General features: G+C 37.1%; 1 protein-coding gene across 2 annotated transcripts in view; it reads right to left on the minus strand.

The window, feature by feature from the left end:
* Nucleotides 1-1120: 1120 nt before the first annotated feature.
* The window catches only part of MXI1 (MAX interactor 1, dimerization protein), a 77407-nt gene continuing 58498 nt past the window's right edge, over nt 1121-20029 (minus strand). Inside the window, exons 4-6 of one of the 2 annotated variants that reach the window (XM_006189352.3) lie at nt 9056-9170; nt 8268-8439; nt 1121-3692 (exon numbers count right to left, since the gene is read on the minus strand). In XM_006189352.3, the coding sequence (XP_006189414.2) occupies nt 3529-3692; nt 8268-8439; nt 9056-9170 (451 nt within the window). In that variant the 3' untranslated portion in view covers nt 1121-3528. The remainder of the gene's footprint in view (nt 3693-8267; nt 8440-9055; nt 9171-20029) is intronic. The other variant, XM_032490956.1, reaches the window with a different exon arrangement.

Genomic DNA, 20029 nt, shown 5'->3' on the forward strand with positions numbered 1-20029 from the left:
TATTAAGTCTTTTTCTGCAAGACTCGGGATAATTAAAATTCAAGATTAAGGACAAAGATTAGAAGGCTGCATTCATCAGAGAAAGTAGAGAAGTCCACACCACTTTAATTTACTTCGGCACTACAAATTCCTAGATTATGGGGATGGGGTGCATTTGTGTAAGTTTTAATCCTTACAACCTTTCAGGACGGAGTTAGTATTTATTACCAACTTTTCAGGACGAAACAGTTTCCATGAAGAAACTAAGTAATTTGCCCAGGGTCCTTAGCAAATATTAGAACATCTATTTCAACGTGACCAAAACCCTTGTTCCTCCCTTTTTATGCTGTTTTTGGAAGAGTGTATGGAATTTTTGAGGTGGAAGGTTAATAAAAGAAAGAGGAAGGGCAGCTAGTTGCTTCTTCAAGTGGAAGAAAACAAACTCTAGAAAAAACCTTCCCCAAGAGGCTAAACAATTTTCTTATGAGAATACCCAGGAAGCAGTGTGGCCTTAGGTTAGGAGCTTTGCCTCAAAAATCCTCACTGCCTTTTAAGATCCTTTCATAATGTTAAAAGAAGTTGTCATTGTTATGGCCCTGAAGAGGCATTTTTGCTGGGGTTTCTCATTCCTAATCAGAAACTAGTTACATTAACTTCATCAGAATTTTCTTTTGTAATAATATGTACAGAAGTAGGATTTATCTGTACCTATTAATACATCACTCAGACATTTTACACAGAGGGCAACATTAACTCAGGTTACTGGGGACTAAATGGGAACTTCCAGACTAATGTTCAGTTTGAATAGTATAGCCAAAAGGTTTCCCTAAAAAGTTACTTTGTAGAACAGATAAAAACAATGACAAATGGCTTTGCATCCTAGCTGAAGCAGTTAAGATTATCGGGTACATTAAACCATTTGCAGTTAGGATTATGTGAAATTATCAGTCAAAAAGGTAGCTGTTTAAATTATAAACAGGAAATGGCAATGAGTTAAATTGCCATTAATTCAAATCACTGAAATAGTACTAAAACAGACATTTAAGGAGATAGTTGCCTCTCAAGGTGTGGCTGCTCACTCATTTTTTTCCTTCATAGAAAAGGGTGGTACAAAAAGCACTCGGGTATTCTTCATTCACAATTTTTATTTCTTGCAGTTAACTTTTTGTATCTTCAAAGTCGATTTGTCTTTTAAAAAATTAATACGTCTCACTCATCATACAATCCATCCCCTTCCCCCAAGAAAACAAACCAGGGGAGGAGGAATTTAGGGGGCAGTTGAAATAGGTATTATAGGTTTGTGAGAAAGGCTTCCCAGCCCACCATTCTGTACATATACAACAAAATGGCAGCACCTCAAGTTCACCTGAAGTCCCAAATTCTAGCCCTAGGCAGGTGATGCAAGTGAATGCCATGGGATTAACAAAATGGAAGCTCGGTCATCGGCTTCCATCTACTTCCCATGGTAGGTAGCAGTCTTCCAATTGTCTCCCTTGGGAAAGTCAAAAGTAAGCAACTATATAGAGCAACATTTTGACCCAGCCAGGAGTAATTAATAAATGAAACCAGAAATAATTTATCTGGGCCACAGAAGTGAATTTGTTTTATCATGTTTTTCATTAAGTCCCCAGCACCTGAAGTAGCAAGTTCTAATAACGGGCTTCTAAAGGCATGCAGTTTTTCACACATCTACTTCAAAGAAATTCTTCCACTCAAACATACCACAATCAAGGATAAAATATTTTTGGAGGCACAGGAAGAGCACAAGAACAAGTAAGTACATGATGAGGCCTTGTGTGTGACCAAGATGGTTCACTTCATATATAGAAGCAGTGAAAGCTGTTAAAGTGCTACTTACAAAGGATAGTCTAACATTACACACACAACTCAACTCTGCACTGCTAAATATGGTTGTCTTTATTTTCTTTTTCCTTGCCCAGCCCTATCTAAACAAAATAAAACTACAGGACTGAAATTAACAACCCATGAAAATCAGCAATAAGTTATGAAAATCATAAAGCTTTTTTTTTTTCTTTTTTAAGTAATTAAGGGTAGTTAAATTATTTAAAGTATACAAAGTCCAAAGAGCAGGGTAAGGTTTCCAAGGCTTCCTGGGGTAAGGGATAGGGCCTTGGAGTTTGAAAGAACAAAGGGAACACATGACATCAAAGTGCAGGCTAGAAATTTCACTTAAAAGAAAGTAACATTTCTGAAAATCTTGACAAGAGCAACAATAGCACCTGCACAGTGGGATTGTGAGGAAGGAGAGAGACTGCCTGTAGGAAAATGGAAGCAGATCTTTACATTAAAATGAGACAAGTGCCAAACTTAACTATGTTAACTATGATAGTGTGTCTACTATATTTATCAGATGGTTAAAAGATGGTAAAAAAAAAAATGATTCTAAAAGAAAACAAAAACAGCATTGACCTTTTTTTACTTAGCCCAGACCTCATTCATTTTGTGCACTATAAAGAGTGAGGTGTGAGGTGTTTTATCATTATCAAATGCTGCATCAAAATAGATGATTTTTTCCCATGTGGTTTTTTGTTTTTTTTTTTTTTTTTTTTTTACTATAAAAGACGTCTATGTTTCTTATGGACAAGCTTTAAAAAGATGTCATTTTGGTTTTCAACACATACAAACATTTATCAAAATCTGAAATAAAAATGCTGCCGTGGCTCAGACCTTGGCCTGCTAATCTGCGTGCACAACTCTTCTGGCCCACGCAGACACAGAGGCACGTGGATCTTTTTCCTTCTGGCCCCTAAATCTGAACTGAGGCCCTGTGTGGTAGAGGCTGTCATGCACATGGACTGCCCCATGCTGCCCAAGGGCCTAAGGGCAGCTGACTGTTGAGCTGGCGGTTGGGTGCCCTACTGCTAACAATGCAGGATAAGGTTAGCTTGCTTAGCATGGAATCCAACAGAAAGCTGAGCTGCATGATGATCCCTTTCAAAAGGCTTCATGGGAGTCTCTCCTTTGCAGAGCATGAAATGAATTTTTTTTTTGTTGTATTTTTAAAGAATTGATCATCCACAGGCTTCATGATAAGCTGTCCCAGGCTGAGTTTTAATAGATCTTTAGCCATCCAAGATTAATGCCTGATTATCTTGTCTTGTCATTACTATACGTTTGATTTTTGTTTGTTTTTAGGACCAAAAAGCTCAGGAAGGGTTCATAATCCCATCCTTAAATGTGTCTACTCAATGTAGTATGAGCAAACTAGAAAAGAAAAGAGGATGGAATCTCCAATGTCCTCTTTCAAATCAACTCAATCAAATCAAGAAAATTTCATACAAGTTTTCTGCTGCCATTAGAAACTGATTTTCAAATACGAATATTATGAATATTTGTTCTGTTGGGGAGGCTCTGCCCCACTTTTTGCTAAATATTTGCTTAAATGGAGGTCTTTTGACCCTTTTTGTTCAAGTATAGTTTTGTTTAGTTTTAAAGAGGAGACTGCATCATGAACCCAATTTAAGAGATTGTTTGGATTGAATTGGCCCAGTGAATATTTTGCCCTGCACTGTTATGTCATGCTGGGTTCTAGGAAGTGAATGAAAGTTTGACACTGGCACTGGAGTAACCCTCGTCACTCCCAATACTCTGCAGGCTGCTGTGGTCATCAATGTCACTGATGCTGGTGGTACTGATATTGTCCACTTCTCCATGGGAGAACTCTGTGCTTTCAACATCCACTTCAATCTCCTCTGCCAAAGGGAAAAAAGGAAGAACATTAGTAACCTAATATATGTGCACTTTCAAGGACTAACAGGGATGAGGAAAAGTGATTACTTTTTGTGGTATAAAGTCATTGTTATACAAGCTATTATCAGTGATCTCTGAAGAACAGAAGGAACCAAAGGTGAGGAGACACAGTGATATATTTTACAAAGGGAAATGTCTCGTATAGAGTGGTGGTCTCAATTCAGGCAGCAAGTATACTAAAGCCTTTGATGCCAGTCTGTCTAGACCTCCCACCAAAAGCAGTTGACCTGTTTGGGAATTAGTGCTTAATATTAAAAGATCCCAATCCCAGTTGATTTAACCACATCTGTTTTACATTAAACTAGAAACTAATTCTCAGTGATGTTTATTAAGCAGAGTTGCCTTAAAGGGGGAAAAAAGCATAAATTTAATATAAGAGAACTAGAAAATGTACCCATCCAAGCCTTTGGTGGTATCATTCTACAGACAGTTCTACAGACTTTTTTGGATTCATCATAAAGATCTCTGACCATTCAATAACCAAAAGAAGCCAGTTATTATAAAGTGGACTCAGGGATTTGTCTTCAATTCACTTTAATTTTCCTGCATCAGATATAGCTTGAAATGAGGACCTAAGGCTTAAAAGTCTCTGGATTATAGAGCAGGCTATAGTAAAGATTATAGTAATGGCATTTCAGTGGTGGTATTTAACTTCAAAAACCAAAAATGATTTTAAAAAATCCTAAATACAGTATGACCCAGCTGTCTCTAGAGATCTTAATATCAATAATTGATCACCAGTAATACATTAAAAAATATTATTAAAAAAATAAAAGGCAGTTGAAAAATTGTTTTCTCCCACAACAGCTGGCATGAACTCAATATCCTTCAGTTCTCTTAAATTCAAAGCCTGGTGTTTCATATTTGGCACTGACTTTAATGGTTCACATTGATCACAACTGCTTTAAGAAAAGCAGATTGTTGCTGAGCCCAAGAAGACAGAGTAAGTTATTTCAAAGAATAATTTTCAAAGGGCTTGTTGCTTCGGAAAGTTTTAGCAATCTGTTTTTAAAATGTAGGCAGTTGCCCAAACAAGCTGCACAAATAATCCTATGAATTCTTAATTATTTGTTTCATATCCATAATGCTTCATAGGCTATTTAGTGTTTCTTAACATCACTCATCCAACCTACATTTGGGAAATAAAATCAAGACACCCTATCCAACAGAGCTTGCTGAACTCAAAACAAAGTAAAATGAGAGACTGCTCTAGCCAAATGGACTAGAGATTTTACTAAAAGTCTTTGTAACGCTGGGAAAGAAGGCTGCTGGATAAGGATAAGAACTGGGGGTGAGGGTATAGCTCAGTGGTAGAGTGTGTGGCTTAGCATGCACGAGATCCTGGGTTCAATCCCCAGTACCTCCATTAAATAAATAAATAAACCTAATTCTCCCCTCCCCCCAAAAAGGTAGTAAGGTACTTGCACACTCCTGGGAATACTAAAAAAGAACTATAATGATGAAGACACATCCTCTGAAATTCGGAGGTGGGGTGGGTACAAGGAGGAGATAACAGCAAGAAGGGCAGTTAAAGCCTGCAGGTCACAGAGCTAGTAAGCTGCAAAAGAAAGACTAGGACCAAGTCGCCTCCTGATTCGGGGTTCTTTCTGCTACACCTCCCCTGTCACTCAAATATAGATAGCCTTGAGGTTCCTGCTGCTACTTGTAAACTTTTGTTCTTCAAACCTGAGTGCCACATAAAAAATAAACTTTTACATAGCAAAACAACAAAAACAAATCCAAGGGTTATGTTAAAGGGAATTTAAAACCCATCTGAAAGGCTCCCACAGAATTTGGGAAATTAAGTATTAAAAAAGAATTAAAAAGAATGACTACAGTGGACTGGAACACATTCAGTACATGAAAACATGAGTTCATAAGATAATCAAAAACAAAGAACAGAACACAAAACCTTGTTACCTCTGGAGGTTGCTAAGGCATCAACTCATTATTTAGAAAATTGATGAAGCAAAACCAAAACAAGAAAAAGTATTTATCCTGTCTTCCCAGTAAGGACTTTTTCAGGGTAACCAAAAAGTTGATGAGGAAATTTCTTTAAAGAAGAAAAAGTTAATAAACCCAAGAAGAATGACAAAATTAGAAAACCATTATTTTGTTACACTTAATAGAGTAATGATCAGGGCAGGGGGAAGGGTATAGCTCAAGTGGTAGAGCACATGCTTAGTACGCAGGAGGTCCTGGGTTCAATCTCCAGTACCTCCTCCAAACAGAAGTGAGTAAACCTAATTACCTCCCCCTCATAAATCAAACAAGCAAAAGTAATGATCAGGGCAACAGTCATCAATGATTACTAAAACTATTATGTGAAAAGTTGATACAATTGCATAGATGTATCAAGATGACATCACCTGAACTCACTGACCAGTGTTCTCACTAGCATGGGACAACTAAACATAATACTGATGCAACAGGAAGTACACAGCACCACTCATGCAGGATTCTTGCCTCAAAAAATATGAATTTAATCAAGCCCCTAGATCTACCAACTAGTTTACAAGAAATATGAGGGACAAAAATACTGCTTTTTTTCAGTGGAGGTACTGGGGATCAAACCCAGGGCCTCGTGCATGCTAAGCTTGTGGTCTACCATTGAGCTATTTGCCTCCCCCCAGGGGACAGAACATGTTAAGTGACATCATGAGGATTCATTAGCCAAATCTAGAATGGGGGAAACTATATGTAAGAAAAATGACCCAGTTTTCCCAGTTTTGACAACAAATAACTGACATTGGGGAAAGGAAAACTATTATAGATTAAAAGTACAGCTGACCCTTGAACAACAGGGAGTTAGGGATGCCAAACCCTCCACGCAGTCAAAAATCTGAATATAGCATTACAGTCAGTCCTCCCTATCTGTGGATTCAACCAACTGCAGATCGTGTAGTACTGTAGCGCGTATTTATTGAAAAACATCCTCTTATAAGTGGACCCGTGCAGTTCAAACCTGTTGTTCAAGGATCAACTGTATCTTAAAAGGTACAAGCAAATGCAGTTGGAACTTTGTTTGGATTATAATTCAAACATACCAATGGTAAGATGCCATTTTTGAGACAAGCTATCAGAGACTGGGTATTAGATGACATTAAATAGGATTATCGGGGTGGGGGGGTATATAGCTCAGTGGTAGAGTGCATGCCTAGCATGTACAAGGTCCTGGGTTCAATCCCCAGTACTTCCATTAAAGATAAATAAATAAAAACCGAATTACCTCCCCCCCAAAAATAAAAAAAATAAGTTTAAAATAAATAAAAGGCTTAAAAAAAGTATTATCTGATTTTATTAGTTGTGTGGGCTCTTATAATAGTATTATATTCTTTAAAGTCCTATTTATTAAAGATAGATACTGAAGTATTTAGGGACAAAGTGATAATGTTATCTGAGATTTGATTTAAAACATTCCAGATATTTGATTTAAAACATTCCATTTGATTCCTGCATTCTAGAAAAAGTGGTGAGGTGGTAAAGAACAGGTGAAATAAGAGTGACAGGATGTTGACAGCTGTTCAAACTGGATGATGGGTATGTGAGAGTTCATTATCCTATTCTACTTTTGTGTATGTTTGAAAATTTCCATAATAAAAAGTCAAAAGAAATTTAGAATTCTCAAGATCTCATGAGCTCTAGTTTACCAAATGTAAAGCTTAAAGTCACCAGAGTTCACCTCTGGGATCTTTTACTGTGGTGTGGCGGGTGGGAGCTATAGATGAGCAGATCAGTAGAGTTCAAACAGTTTCTTTTTCAGTTGATTTTTGTTCTTGAATTCTGCCAAAGACAAATGTTCTGGGACAGATGTAAAGAGAAATAAAGGATGTGGTACTTTAAAATATAGGTTTAAAAATTAACATCACCAGTTATAAAACATATCAACATCCTGTATTTTCCTGATGCAATGAATTGAGAAGGGCCCAACATTACTTCTGTGACATCTCTTCCCCTCAAATGTGTAACACCTCATTCTAATGAGAAAACATCAGACAAACCCAAATTGAGGAACACTGCATAAAATAACTGACCAATATTCTTCAAAAGTGGCATGGTCATGAAAGACTGAAGAGCTAGCTAATGCAATGTAGGATCCTGCACTGGATCCTGGAGTAGGCAAAGGACATTTTTGGGAAGAGTGGTGAAATTTGAATAAGGTTTATAGAGTAACACTATTGCATGATTGTTAATTTTTTTGGTTTCGGTAACTGTATTATGATTACATAAGATACTAACATTAGGGGAACCTGCATGAATGGTATGAGAACTCTACAGTTTTCTACAGAAAACTTAAAACTTTAAGTCTAAAATTTTAAATACATACATAACCAAGAAAAAAGGTTCTATAGTTCATACAGGTATTGCTAGACAATACTGTGACTGTATAAAATCTAGAATGTTACATACTTGTTGGCAAAAAAGAAGAAAGCAAATACAGTGTCCTCCAACCTACCTTCCCTAAGTCCAGTCATAGGGATGCTAGTATTTCATTAGGGAAGCAGCACACTGCCTACCTCGCTCTGAATCAGAACGATCTGAAGAAATAGTTGATCCAATGCTGTCCATTCGTATTCGTTCCATCTCCTGAGGACCCTGCAGCTGTTCCAGTCGCCGCTTCAAAAATCTCTGTTCTCGTTCCAAGTTCTCTAGCTGGTGCTGGCTCTTCCTTTCAGCTTCTTCAAGTTTCTACAATGATAAAGTGGTATTTAGGTTTGTGTGTAGTCCAGCAGAAACAATAAAAACTGATTCCTACCTAACATCTCAAAAGATTTCTTCTTTGACCAAGGAAACACGAATGACTATACAAATGTATGTGTATATTTAAGAACATACATAAATATATATTTTTAAACATCAAAAATAGTTTTCTTCACTTTTTTTGTGCGTATGTGTAATGAATGCTACATTAGTAGGACAGAACGGAATTCTCAGTCTGTCAAGTTGTCTCCACGAAAGAGAAACTTGCTCTGCAGTATAGTTTGATGGAAAAATACTGAGGGACAGAGCCAAATGAAGCCATCTCCACCAGAGGGCACAACTGCCTTCCTTCAGGGCATCAGCAGAGTAATTGTTATTTTCCTCATATTCCCAGCTCTTCAAATCGCCATGCTGTCAAAACAGTTCAGTTTAATCAGGTTATATTGCTCCCACCAGATTAGCTGATAAGTTTTCAGAAAATTTCTCTTGAGGTCAGTTATTAAAGGAGGGCACTGTGAGATGGCTGATATACATGAATAGGAATTGCTAAAAAGAAATCAGGACTGAGAGAATCATGTGTAAATATGAAAGTAAAAATTCTTACCTTGATGTGTGCTTTGGCTTTGTTGAGCAAACCTAGCGTTGTGTGCCTGGTGCAGTCTGGTCCTAGTGGAATCAGAACTTTCAAGCGTTCTAAACACAGGCGAAGATGAGCTCGTCTAAGGAAGACAAAAAAGTCAAATCAGCACAGCCTGAATATTCCACTAAAAACGTCCTAAAATCTATTAATTTGCACATTATTCAGTCTGTAGCCTTGTTACACCCTAAATCAGTTTCAACAAAGTATCTGCATGCAAGTGCAGGTGTGCCTACAGGCTTTCCATCTCTGCCATTTCTGTTGCACGCTGCGGACACCGGTCACTTCAGATTGTTATTCCCAATGGTAATCCTCTGTCAGAAGTGATTTAATTTTCACCTGCCCCATAAACTGTCTCAACTGCATTAACATGGAAGTAGGAAAGCATACTGAGGCAACTGTATTTGATTTTGAATGCCTAAAACCACAGGCTAGAGTAGACATTTTCAGCTTCAGTACCCCAAAATGCTCACAAATTTCCATTTCCTCCCTCCCGCTTTTCATTTACAGACACACACAACCTCCTATCCACAACTGTAACCATCCAACAGTGTCTGTTATTATGTATTAGGTTGAACCACACAAAATTTCTGGTAGTAAACCATTTCTCATTTATAAAAATGACAACTTTGTATGATCCAACACAACAGAAAACAGCAAAATTCTGTGACCAGCAAGGATAGGGTTAGGCAAAATATATGGCCCTGAGGCCAATTCTAGCCACTAAAACCACAACTCATGGAACAGTCTCCTGCTTCCTAATACCTAAGTGTACCAGCTACTATTAGCTTTTCATTTTTATTTCTCTTTATCCCTTTCCTCTCTTACTTGCTACCTCCAGTTTTCTACACACAGAAAAAAATCAGGTCACAAAATTCTTCACTAAAAGTCCATGCATTAATATACCCATCCTGTGGGCCAGTTATGGGAAATTTCTCCTGGAAATGCTAGCAGAGAACCTCATAAATTTACATTCCCTGTACCCTACAGGAACTGTGATTACCATGATGAGAGTTCTGGGTACATAATTCCACCCTGAAACAATACTAGTTCACATATGTGGTCCTGTGCGTCATAAGGTATAACATAATTCAGCAGTTAATAGTATATCTGAAAAGAAAACCCACAAATGTGTTCATAGATGACCCTATTCCTTAAAGAGCTATAACTGTACATTTAGCAACTGACCCTGGAAAATACATCCTCCATTTTCTCCTCAAAGAGGGCCAAAATGGTTTACTAGCTCATCCACCAAACTATGCTTTCTCTGTCTTAATAATACACAAGAAATAATGTCAAGAGAAACTCTCAAATGCTAGAAATTTCAAAGAGGGTTAGGAGAAGCCAGCCAATTCTGTCACTGAAAGGATGACTAAGGGGTAGTGAGGTCAGAGGTATGGCTGATGAATGGTCAAGATTCTTCCAGTACCCACTAGCCCGTTAGATATTTCCATTCCAAAGCTCTTTACTGAGTTCACTAACTCAAATCTAGTAATTGGTTCCAGGCTGAAACCTGACATACCTGATGTGGACAAGGAAAATTTTTCATTTTTCTTAAATGAAAGGTTTATCAATGGATTCCCCTTAATGAGATCTAATAATTTTAAAGTCACTCCCTTCCCCTGCTGTGCTACCCCAAATCATAGAACCTTTAGCAGAATTTTCATTTTTAACTGGAAAATCTCACATGATCACAGAGTGCTTTTACTGAGCAGACTAAAATGAAACAACAATAAATTCACAGTAAAGAGTGCCATTAAACTCTTCATTAAGATTATTACAGTATATGCCTAACAACTGCACTATATGATGTGACCAGAGGGTAGAGAGAGACTGGTGGTTCTCTTGCTAATAATCAGAGGCTCCCAAGGGGCCTCTGAATTTAGTCATCTAAAAAAGTTAACAAAGCAACTAACTAGTAAAGCTCACAAGTATGTTGCCACAGGAATAACTTGTCAATTTTATTTAAATTATTTAACCCCAGAAATTCAGTACATATATAGGAAACATCTTTTAATTTTACTATATGAAACTTCAGAATGACTCTTTACTGTAGTTTCATATCAAGAAAAAAAAAGGGTCAATTTTCTGTTTTGTGAGATCTAAGTTAAAGTCATATTAAAATCTAGGCAAAAATCAACTAACAATATTAAAATGTCTGTGTTTTTTCTTTTTAAAAATTCATTCAGTTGCATTATTTATTACATGACTTTTGTGTACTCAGCAATGTTCCAGACACTTGCTTGAGTGGGAGAAGTTAAAAAAAAAAAAAAAGTAAACTTCAAGAGTTTATAATCCAGATTACAGAATGAAATTTTTTTTTTGTTTCATTTGGTTCACAATGAAATGAGTCATACAGCTATCAAGGGCAGCAGAAACTGTATAAAAGGAGAGATAATAATTGGAGAAGGTAGCCTTATAAAGGAGTTGAAACTTGACTCTAAACTTGAGGGATACTGAATTTGTTTATGAAAAAGCAAGGGTTTTCAAGGTAATTAAGAAGAAAGGATTCAAAGTTCATATATAGGGACCAAGTTTAAACCTAAAATTAAAAACATTTTAATTTGTTTCATTCAAAACAAGTGAACTGGAATTCTATAGGAAAATATCAGCCAAGTTCAGCTGTCTGGTGATCTCACAAGAACACTCAAATCAGGAGCTGCCCAGGCCAAAGGAGTCAGGGTGTAAGTAATGCCTAAAAGAACGAGGAAGGCAGACTGCCTTCTAAGAATTTTTTTTTATTAGCCATTATTGAACATTTCTTCACTCAAGTAATTTTAACTGCTCCAAGATACAGTTTATACCAAGAAAACAGACCCTGAGATATCATGTCTCATAAAAGGCAGTGATGCCACTTGCCATGTTTTGTAAACACAGCCCTCCAAAATAGGTAACAGTATAAAGGATGCGTGGTGAACGATGTCCTCTGCTCCTCTGTGGGGAAAGGTGTATATGTGGCTGGAGCCAGTGTCATTTCCTCCAGTTCTTGTCCTTGTAAGTGAATCAGGCATTTGGAGAACAGAATAACAAAGGGTTAATGGAAATTGGAGGTTAGCAGCTGACCAAGGCGGTGTCACACTTTTCAAAGTTGCCATCCAAATACTGCACACAGTTTTCCACAGGTGCTTATATGCCACTTTCAAGTAAATGCAATGGATTCCCTGTGATTGTTATCTGGAAAGTTGAATCAGGAAATCTGTTCTCCTCTATGTGTAAGTATTTTCTCTCTAGCAAATTATGGAATGAACTGTCTGGCAAAATTCTTCCTCCCTTACAATGGTGCTGTGCTGCTCTCTACTCTCTCCCCCATAGTCTCCCTGCTGGTAACCAGATTGCAAGCTTAACCATCAATGACCTAGAAAGGCATATCTTTTGATGCCATCTGGTCCTTTCTTTTCTTGACTTCATTCTCATGTGACTGGTGGCTCAGAAGCCTCCTGTATGGAGTTGCCAAATCATGAACTGAAAGACACTGGAGGAGAGAAAAGAGGACAAGAAACAGAGAAGAAAAAGAAAAAAAGCTTGGTTTGATTTGAAAATCTCTATGTTCTGAGGAAAAACTTGCAAGTACCATAAGATGATCTTTTTCAAGTCCAAGGAAGGAAGGGTTGACATGAAGAACAAGGATTCATGAAAGGCATGGCCCTGCACCTTTAGTGAAAGTAGGGTGAGAAGGCTGGGGATAGTTAAGGCTGCTGCTCTGAATATTCTGATGAACACTAGACTAACAACCAACAGGAAAAAAAAGCTGACGTTGTAAAATTGACATAATTAGACTTAATGGAAAATGAGAAAAAAATTTAGCACCCTGGTTAACATTTACCTAACTTTTTACAATACATGGATGGCTCAATAAAAGCTATGCATCTAAAATCTTTCCTAGTTTAGCATGAGTGACTGTAAAGCAAAGTTAGGATTAGACCCTGCAGCAGGAGGTGCCCTGTGAGAAAACAGGAGTTTCCTTGCTGAGAGGGAGTGGGGCAAGAGAATGGAAAGAAACCAGGGTACTTTTATTTTCAAAGACACTTTGAGGTCTGTTTTAAAATGAGATTTAAAAGTGGGTTTTACCCAGGGGAAGAGGCAATACCCAGTGACTAACCCTATTAGAGAGAAGGTCCTATCAAAATTACCTACACCTTCAAACAGCGCAAGCTCCTTGTGGGAAAAGGAACAATTAGAGTCTGTTTAGCTTTTATTTTGGTATATTGGGATCATTTTTCCTGAAGGAACCAGTGCTGCTTTTGATTTCAAACCTTGTAAACTCTGCTGCCAAACTGAAATATCACAGAACATGAGGGGAAATGATTTTGCTATAAAATGGCCCCTGCTAGTAGCTGTGATATTTTAAAGCACAGGTATATCAACCATAGGAAGCACGCAGTGCTGAGGGAGGAGAGGAAAGAATTTCCTTTCAGAAAAAAACTGAAAGTATCATATGATGATATTTTTTCAAGTCATCTCTTGAAACTCTAGTCCCTCTGTCCAAACAACAAGAAATTTAACGCCTGTCCAGCCTCACAAACTGTCCACTGGCTGATGCCCTTGGAGGCACGGTCCTTCACTGGAACTTGCTTGTCTTTCATTCCTCCACTACAGGATACCAAGACTTTGCCAAATAACTAAATCAAAATGGAAAACAAGTCAAGTGATAGGAACAGTACTTGTATTTTCCTCTGTTGAACGTTATGCAAGGGGCTGTGAGTCCTCCCTTAAGCCACATTCTTCAAAGCTGCAGTGGCTTGTGGCCAGGTTTCCCAACTCCCTACACAACACTTCTGCACATGACAGTAGCTAGCTGCTTATCCTACATATTTTATATTCCAACATTTCTCTAAAATGTAACATGGCAAGAATTTTCTGAAAATCTCCAAAGTTACCAAAAACAACTGCCTGCCTCCTTTTCTTATAAAAAAAATGATATTAAAAATGGATCCAGATACCAAGCATATTCATGCTACTCATGAATTTTATTTACAAAAACAAATATAATCATATTCTTGCTGTTCAGCTTATTTTGTTTGTGAAATTAGGAAGCTTAGACAAGCCATCCCCATAAAATGGCATATGATAATTATATGTTTCACTTACAACTTATACATTATCTACTTCACAAAAAATAAACAGACTATTAACTCCCAGTGAGTGAATTGGTAAGTGGCATTTCCTCAGCGTTGGAACTGGCTGTGGTGTCACGGGGCTTAACGACAACAAAATAAAAACTTAGGAGAATAGCTAGGACCTTCTTCTTACTTTTCAAAAAAAAAAAAAGCTGCTTTCATTAATATTCCTCTTAATTCAACTGGCATCTTGTAAAATAATCAGACAGGAATATCAACAAGTGTTAAAATGAAGTTATACATTTTGTAAATTATATATACTATACAATATTAAAGTAAAATAAATTATTCTACAGTCAAATTGTCCACCTCAGCACTAAAGGGCTCATCTATATACAAAATAAGACAGAAAATCAGTAAGGTTGAGATACAAGCTACTCACACTTGGAAGACTTTTGAAAATCACTTTCTCCCAATAAAATCAGAGTAGTCCTTAGGGGAGGGAGCCAGAGAGTATTTAATGCCAGAAAATTAAATATAGTGCCTACCAGAAGTTGTAATTTTCCTCAAAGATTTGGATGAAGAATACTATTTTATATAAAAACAAGCACAGATAATGCAAAGTATACTTTTAAAATAAAAGAAGACTCCAAATAATTATTTTACCATACAACCCAAGACCTCCAGGAATCTATGTCAAATTATTAGAGCAGTTTACTATAGATCACTATCAGAGCTCTGGACATCAGAACATCATTTCTGAATTACTGCTGGGATTATGTCTTTCAAAGGTTTAGAGAGAGAGGAAGGTGGGGGGCAGGAGAGAGGGAGAGAGATGTGAGTGCTCAAACAAATGATGACAAAATAGTAACATATTCTTTCTCAGACTACACCAATTCTGTATAGGCTGAAATTTTATTTAGCCTTTACATCTCAGAGGCATGAAGAGGCTGAAATGCCACTTAGTCAAAAACAATAATCATCAGTAAACAATGAGCTGCACCCTATTGTGCCACTGAATTAGATGCTGTAAAGATTTTTAACAGATACCAGTAATAATCTTTATCTGCTGGAAGATGCTATAATCTGACCTCCTGCCTACCACCTTTCCAGCCCGGCCCCACTTCCCATTACCCATACCCTTTTGCAAACCTCTTCCACAAACCAAAGGTTTATGTTTACCAATTTCTCTACCTGGAACACAATTTTCTCCTCTGTCCACCTAGTGAGCATCTAACTCATTTGTCAGCCCACAGCCAACTACTGCTTCTTTCATGAGGCCTTGCTTGCCATACCCCTTCCTCAGATAATTAGTATTTGATTTTCACACTAATCACACTATATTTGAATTATCTTCTAGATAAAACAGAATCCATACTTTTTAGTCATTTTAATTCTTCCAACACAAAACAAGAGAGACTGGCACACAGTGGGGAGGGGGATGCACCAAATTCTAGTGGATTTCTGGGTCTCTCTAACTCACCAAAATTGAGGTTATACAGGAGCCTCCAAACAGTATGAGCAGATGCCAGGCCAACATTCACGAGGGATCTGCTTATGGATGCCAGAACTCTACACTGGGTTTTTCTGTGTGCAGCTGAGGTCACCACCAAGGATGACTACATGTAGAATAACTGATAATCTTCAACTTAACTCTTGATTAGAGTCAACATCTCTTTTAATAGTGAAGCAGAAGGTTAAGAATTGCAGCCATTACAACACAGTGACTTATTAAAGTATTGATAGTGATGGGAGACCAAGGCAACAATGTCAAATAAAATTCATAGATAATTTTTAATCCAATTTTTTGGTCACCAATGTTAACCTTCTGAACTTACTGACATCAGGCCTCCTACCAAGCAGAAAATCTGACTGATTTAAGTTTGGCCTCTGTTCCAGCTGTTGTTCAAGAAATGGTGATAATAACAAGTGACAGGAAGGCAATTACTAAGGAGGAAAAAAGGAAAAAATAGCTAAGAAAATCCAAGTATGAGAGAGAAAAGTCTAAAAAGAAATACTCCATAATGCAAGAGAAAAAAAAATTAAATGAACATTTTTTTATCCCATCTGGTAACACAAGAAACATGTCTGTATAGTTTTTACAAGATCCCAGGACTGCTGATCATTTGAAGCCTAAAGTACAGAACACATTAAAAAAAATTTTATTGTCCTGCATTCATCTCTAAGGAAGACTTGATTTTTGACAACCTCATTTGAAAAAAATAATTAAAATCTGGTTCCAGGGGCTTATGTTCTCTACTGAAATTCCCACAAGGAACCCAATCTCCAAAGTGATTTAACAGAAATTGCTCACTTGATGTCCAGTCTGTGCTAAACTTAGCTTCCATGCATACATCTCATTCCTTCTCTTATCAGTTTATGAGGATTTGGTTTAAAAAAAAAAAAGAAACTTGATCATTCATTCACCATATTTCTTCTTTGGTCACATAAGAACTTTCTGTATTCCAAGTTTCAAAGTCTGGGAAATAGGGCTACATCACTGGTGAAAACAGTGGCAATTTGTTCTAAATACAAAATAGCTTATTTTCCTTTGGCAATTCTCCAGGGGTTTGGGTGGAGGGAAAGGATACTCCTCTCTAGGGAGATCAGGCTCTGAACCTGGCCTACTGTCAAAACTTGGATGTGGGTGGGAGAGAAATTTTTAAAAATCATTTCTCTTTCACCTCAATTTGGAAAGTGATTAAAGATTTTTGCATTATTAACAGTTTTTATACTCTTCAGTTCTTTGTTGGTGTTCATCCCTATTCTGGCAGCCCCCATTGGTTGATTTAATGGTACCAAGGGGCTGAGAAGTGTTGCTGTCCAAAAGAAAAAGCATTCTCTCACAGGGACTGGGAAGGCAATCTGCAATCACAACAGTAGCTACTTGTTAATTTTCTATTTGAAACACAGTGATGTCAATAGCATTGTACCCTGCCAGCCACCATGGGGTAAAGTACATTTTGAAACCAAAACAAACTTTCTACGTGCTGGCAAGTCAGATTTGAGACACAGTGATAACGTTCTATAAGACACTGCCCTAGTTTTACAGATAAAATGCACACAACAAGCATTAGTTTACTATTCTATAAAAGCTTAAGTCTAATTCTCACAGACCCATTCCTACCCACAGCCCAGTACAACTGTTTTATTATATCAAATCATAGTCCAGGATGTCAGAGGGAAATACACAAATATTGTTAAAGATCTCTAATAAAATGGCGATCCTACACAGCACACTCGAAGAATGTTTTTTAATGTAAATGTTCATTTAGAAGCATAAAATGAAAATAGCGTAACAACTTTAAAAATGGCCCCACTATTAATAAAATAATGCCATTTGCAGCAACATGTATGGACCTGGAAATTGTTGTTCTAAGTGAAGTAAGTCAGAAAGAGAAAGAAAAATACTATATGATATCACTCATATGTGGGATCTAAAAAAAAGAAAGACAAATGAACTTACAAAGCAGAAACAGACTTACAGACATAGAAAACAAACTTATGGGAAGGGGATGGGAAGGGATAAATTGGGAGTTCGAGATTTGCATATACTGACTGGTATATACAAAATAGGTAAACAAGTTTATACTGTATAGCACAGGGAACTATATTTGATATCTTGTAGTAGCTTATGGTGAAAAAGAATATGAAGACAAATATACATATATTCCTGTATGACTGAAGCATTGTGCTGTACACCAGAAATTGACACAACATTGTAAACTGACTATAATTCAATTTTAAAAAATGGCCCCACTATGAAGTGATTAGCATAATAGTTCATTTTAAGGGGGTGTATTCACTTACAAGGAAAGATACTTTTTATTAATGGAACAGAAACACTCTGGCCTAAGAATTTATGCACGCGTAGAAAATGAATATTCACAATTTGCACTGAATGTGAGTAACCTGAAATAGAGAGCTAAATGATTAAAAGTGGTGACCATGCTTACTACTGGCAGACAGCAAATGGTTTGGCATTGCTGGACATCTGCCAATTCAGTCAAGCCAGCCAGGGATTATTCTTAAAGCCCCTTTTTAGCAAAATTTCTCTAAAACTGAAATGCAGGGTTTTTTTGTTTTTGTTTTGTTTTAGGGAGATAAAATCTGGGGCAGGAAAAGGGGCAACAAAGAGCAACTGTTGGCCAGTATGCAATTAAGAAAATTAATCCTGAAGTATTTGTAGGGCATTTGGAACCTCTGAAAAAATAAGATTCACAGAACTTAAAACATGCTATAGTCCTGACAACGACAGAGAATTAATGTTCTTATTTGAAAGTTACCTAACTCTTCTGATCTTTCTCTTTCAATATACTGTATTACTTTTTTTTCTGACCACAAAAGGCCCAGTTGAAGAGTAGTTTTTGAGAGTTACTTTTAGAGGCAGCCTCACATAACACCTGGCACCAATCCTGGGCATGCACTCCTCTGATAAAGCAGAAATTTTCTCAGAGTGGTATTAGAGTACTGACAGATGAGCAGTTTTAGGCAGGTAGAAAGTGAACATGCCTTAAGAACTACTTTAATTTTAAAAGCCCTTCTGAAAAGGAAAGGTATTCAAAAGAGTAACAACAATTTCAATAGTCTCCTAAAAGGCAAACTTTTAACAATACAAACTGGGTTCAAATTAAGACTGCAACACTATACTTTGTGAGTTGTTTCTATTTGTCTAAATCTTAGTTTGATTCTACTCTGGATAAGCCCAGAAAGAAATTAAATGAGAGAAGAATCGGGGATCTAATATTTATTTTGTGTGATTCCAGCCTCAACTCAGTACCACTAGTTTTCTGTTCAAGAAGGTCTGCTATGAAAGTGCCATTACACTTTGATTCCAGGAGAACAGCCTTGAAAAATCTACACTGTCCTGTGAATTTGAGAAGAAGGAAAAGCCAGGCTTAGGGAACATGCTCCATTTTGTTACCACTATCAATCAAAGTTCTGGCTGTTCATCAGGGCAGGTTGTGTGGCTCCCTCACCTAAATATATTCCAATAACAAGAAAATAAAAACTGTTGCTCCAACCAAAAAAGGTGGTAGAGTTTGGAGAATAAGTTTGTCCGACCTGGCTACAGTTCGTTTCAGATATTAGAAATACTGCAGGATGAAAGTCTTAAAACATCTTTTAGGATCACCAACATCTCTAATCTCAAGGAACAAAAGAAACATGAAAGATCCTCTGGAATAAAGAAAAATGAGTCCCAAATTTATTCAGTATTCTTCTAAACACACCAATTTTTCCTGAACGTTGCAAGCCAGCCTTCCTTCATCTGACCCAATATATGCAGCAGTAATTCCAACTACTTTCAAGGGAGTTCTCAGAGCCCAGTATCAACAAATTGCTCTTTATGAAAAGTCTCCTCCATTTCAAAAATAGCAGTCTTGCAAAGTCGTTCAGCTGTACCTAAATTGTGTTATGTTTACAAATGTTTTAACTGCAAAGATGGAATTTCCAATTGAAAAAGAACCTTATTTAGAATAGACTGAATTTTTTTTTTTTTACAGCTATGCCAAATACAAGCTGTTCTGTAAAGGAATAATCGTGAATCAGGCTGGAATAAAGTGAATCAAGATAGAAAAACCATACAGACATTACAATCCTAGAGGAAAATGCAATAATTGGTTACACCAATGATCCTTCAAACGCCGAAGAGTACATTTTTGTCAGTGACACCAGAAGGCTCGGGAAAACTATGATGGTTGTCCTCCATGAAAATACGTATGTGTTACAGAAACATACCACTAACATCTTCTTATCAAAGCCCAATAGCAATGTTTTATCGAAGAACTGATCTAAATTGGTTTGATTTTATTTTCACTTTGTATTAAGGTATAAATCCCTATAGAGTTAGCACTCACTGTGTAAAGTAGGGCTGTCTTTTTTT

This window comes from Camelus ferus, chromosome 11, assembly GCF_009834535.1.
Source record: "Camelus ferus isolate YT-003-E chromosome 11, BCGSAC_Cfer_1.0, whole genome shotgun sequence".
NCBI lineage: Eukaryota > Metazoa > Chordata > Mammalia > Artiodactyla > Camelidae > Camelus > Camelus ferus.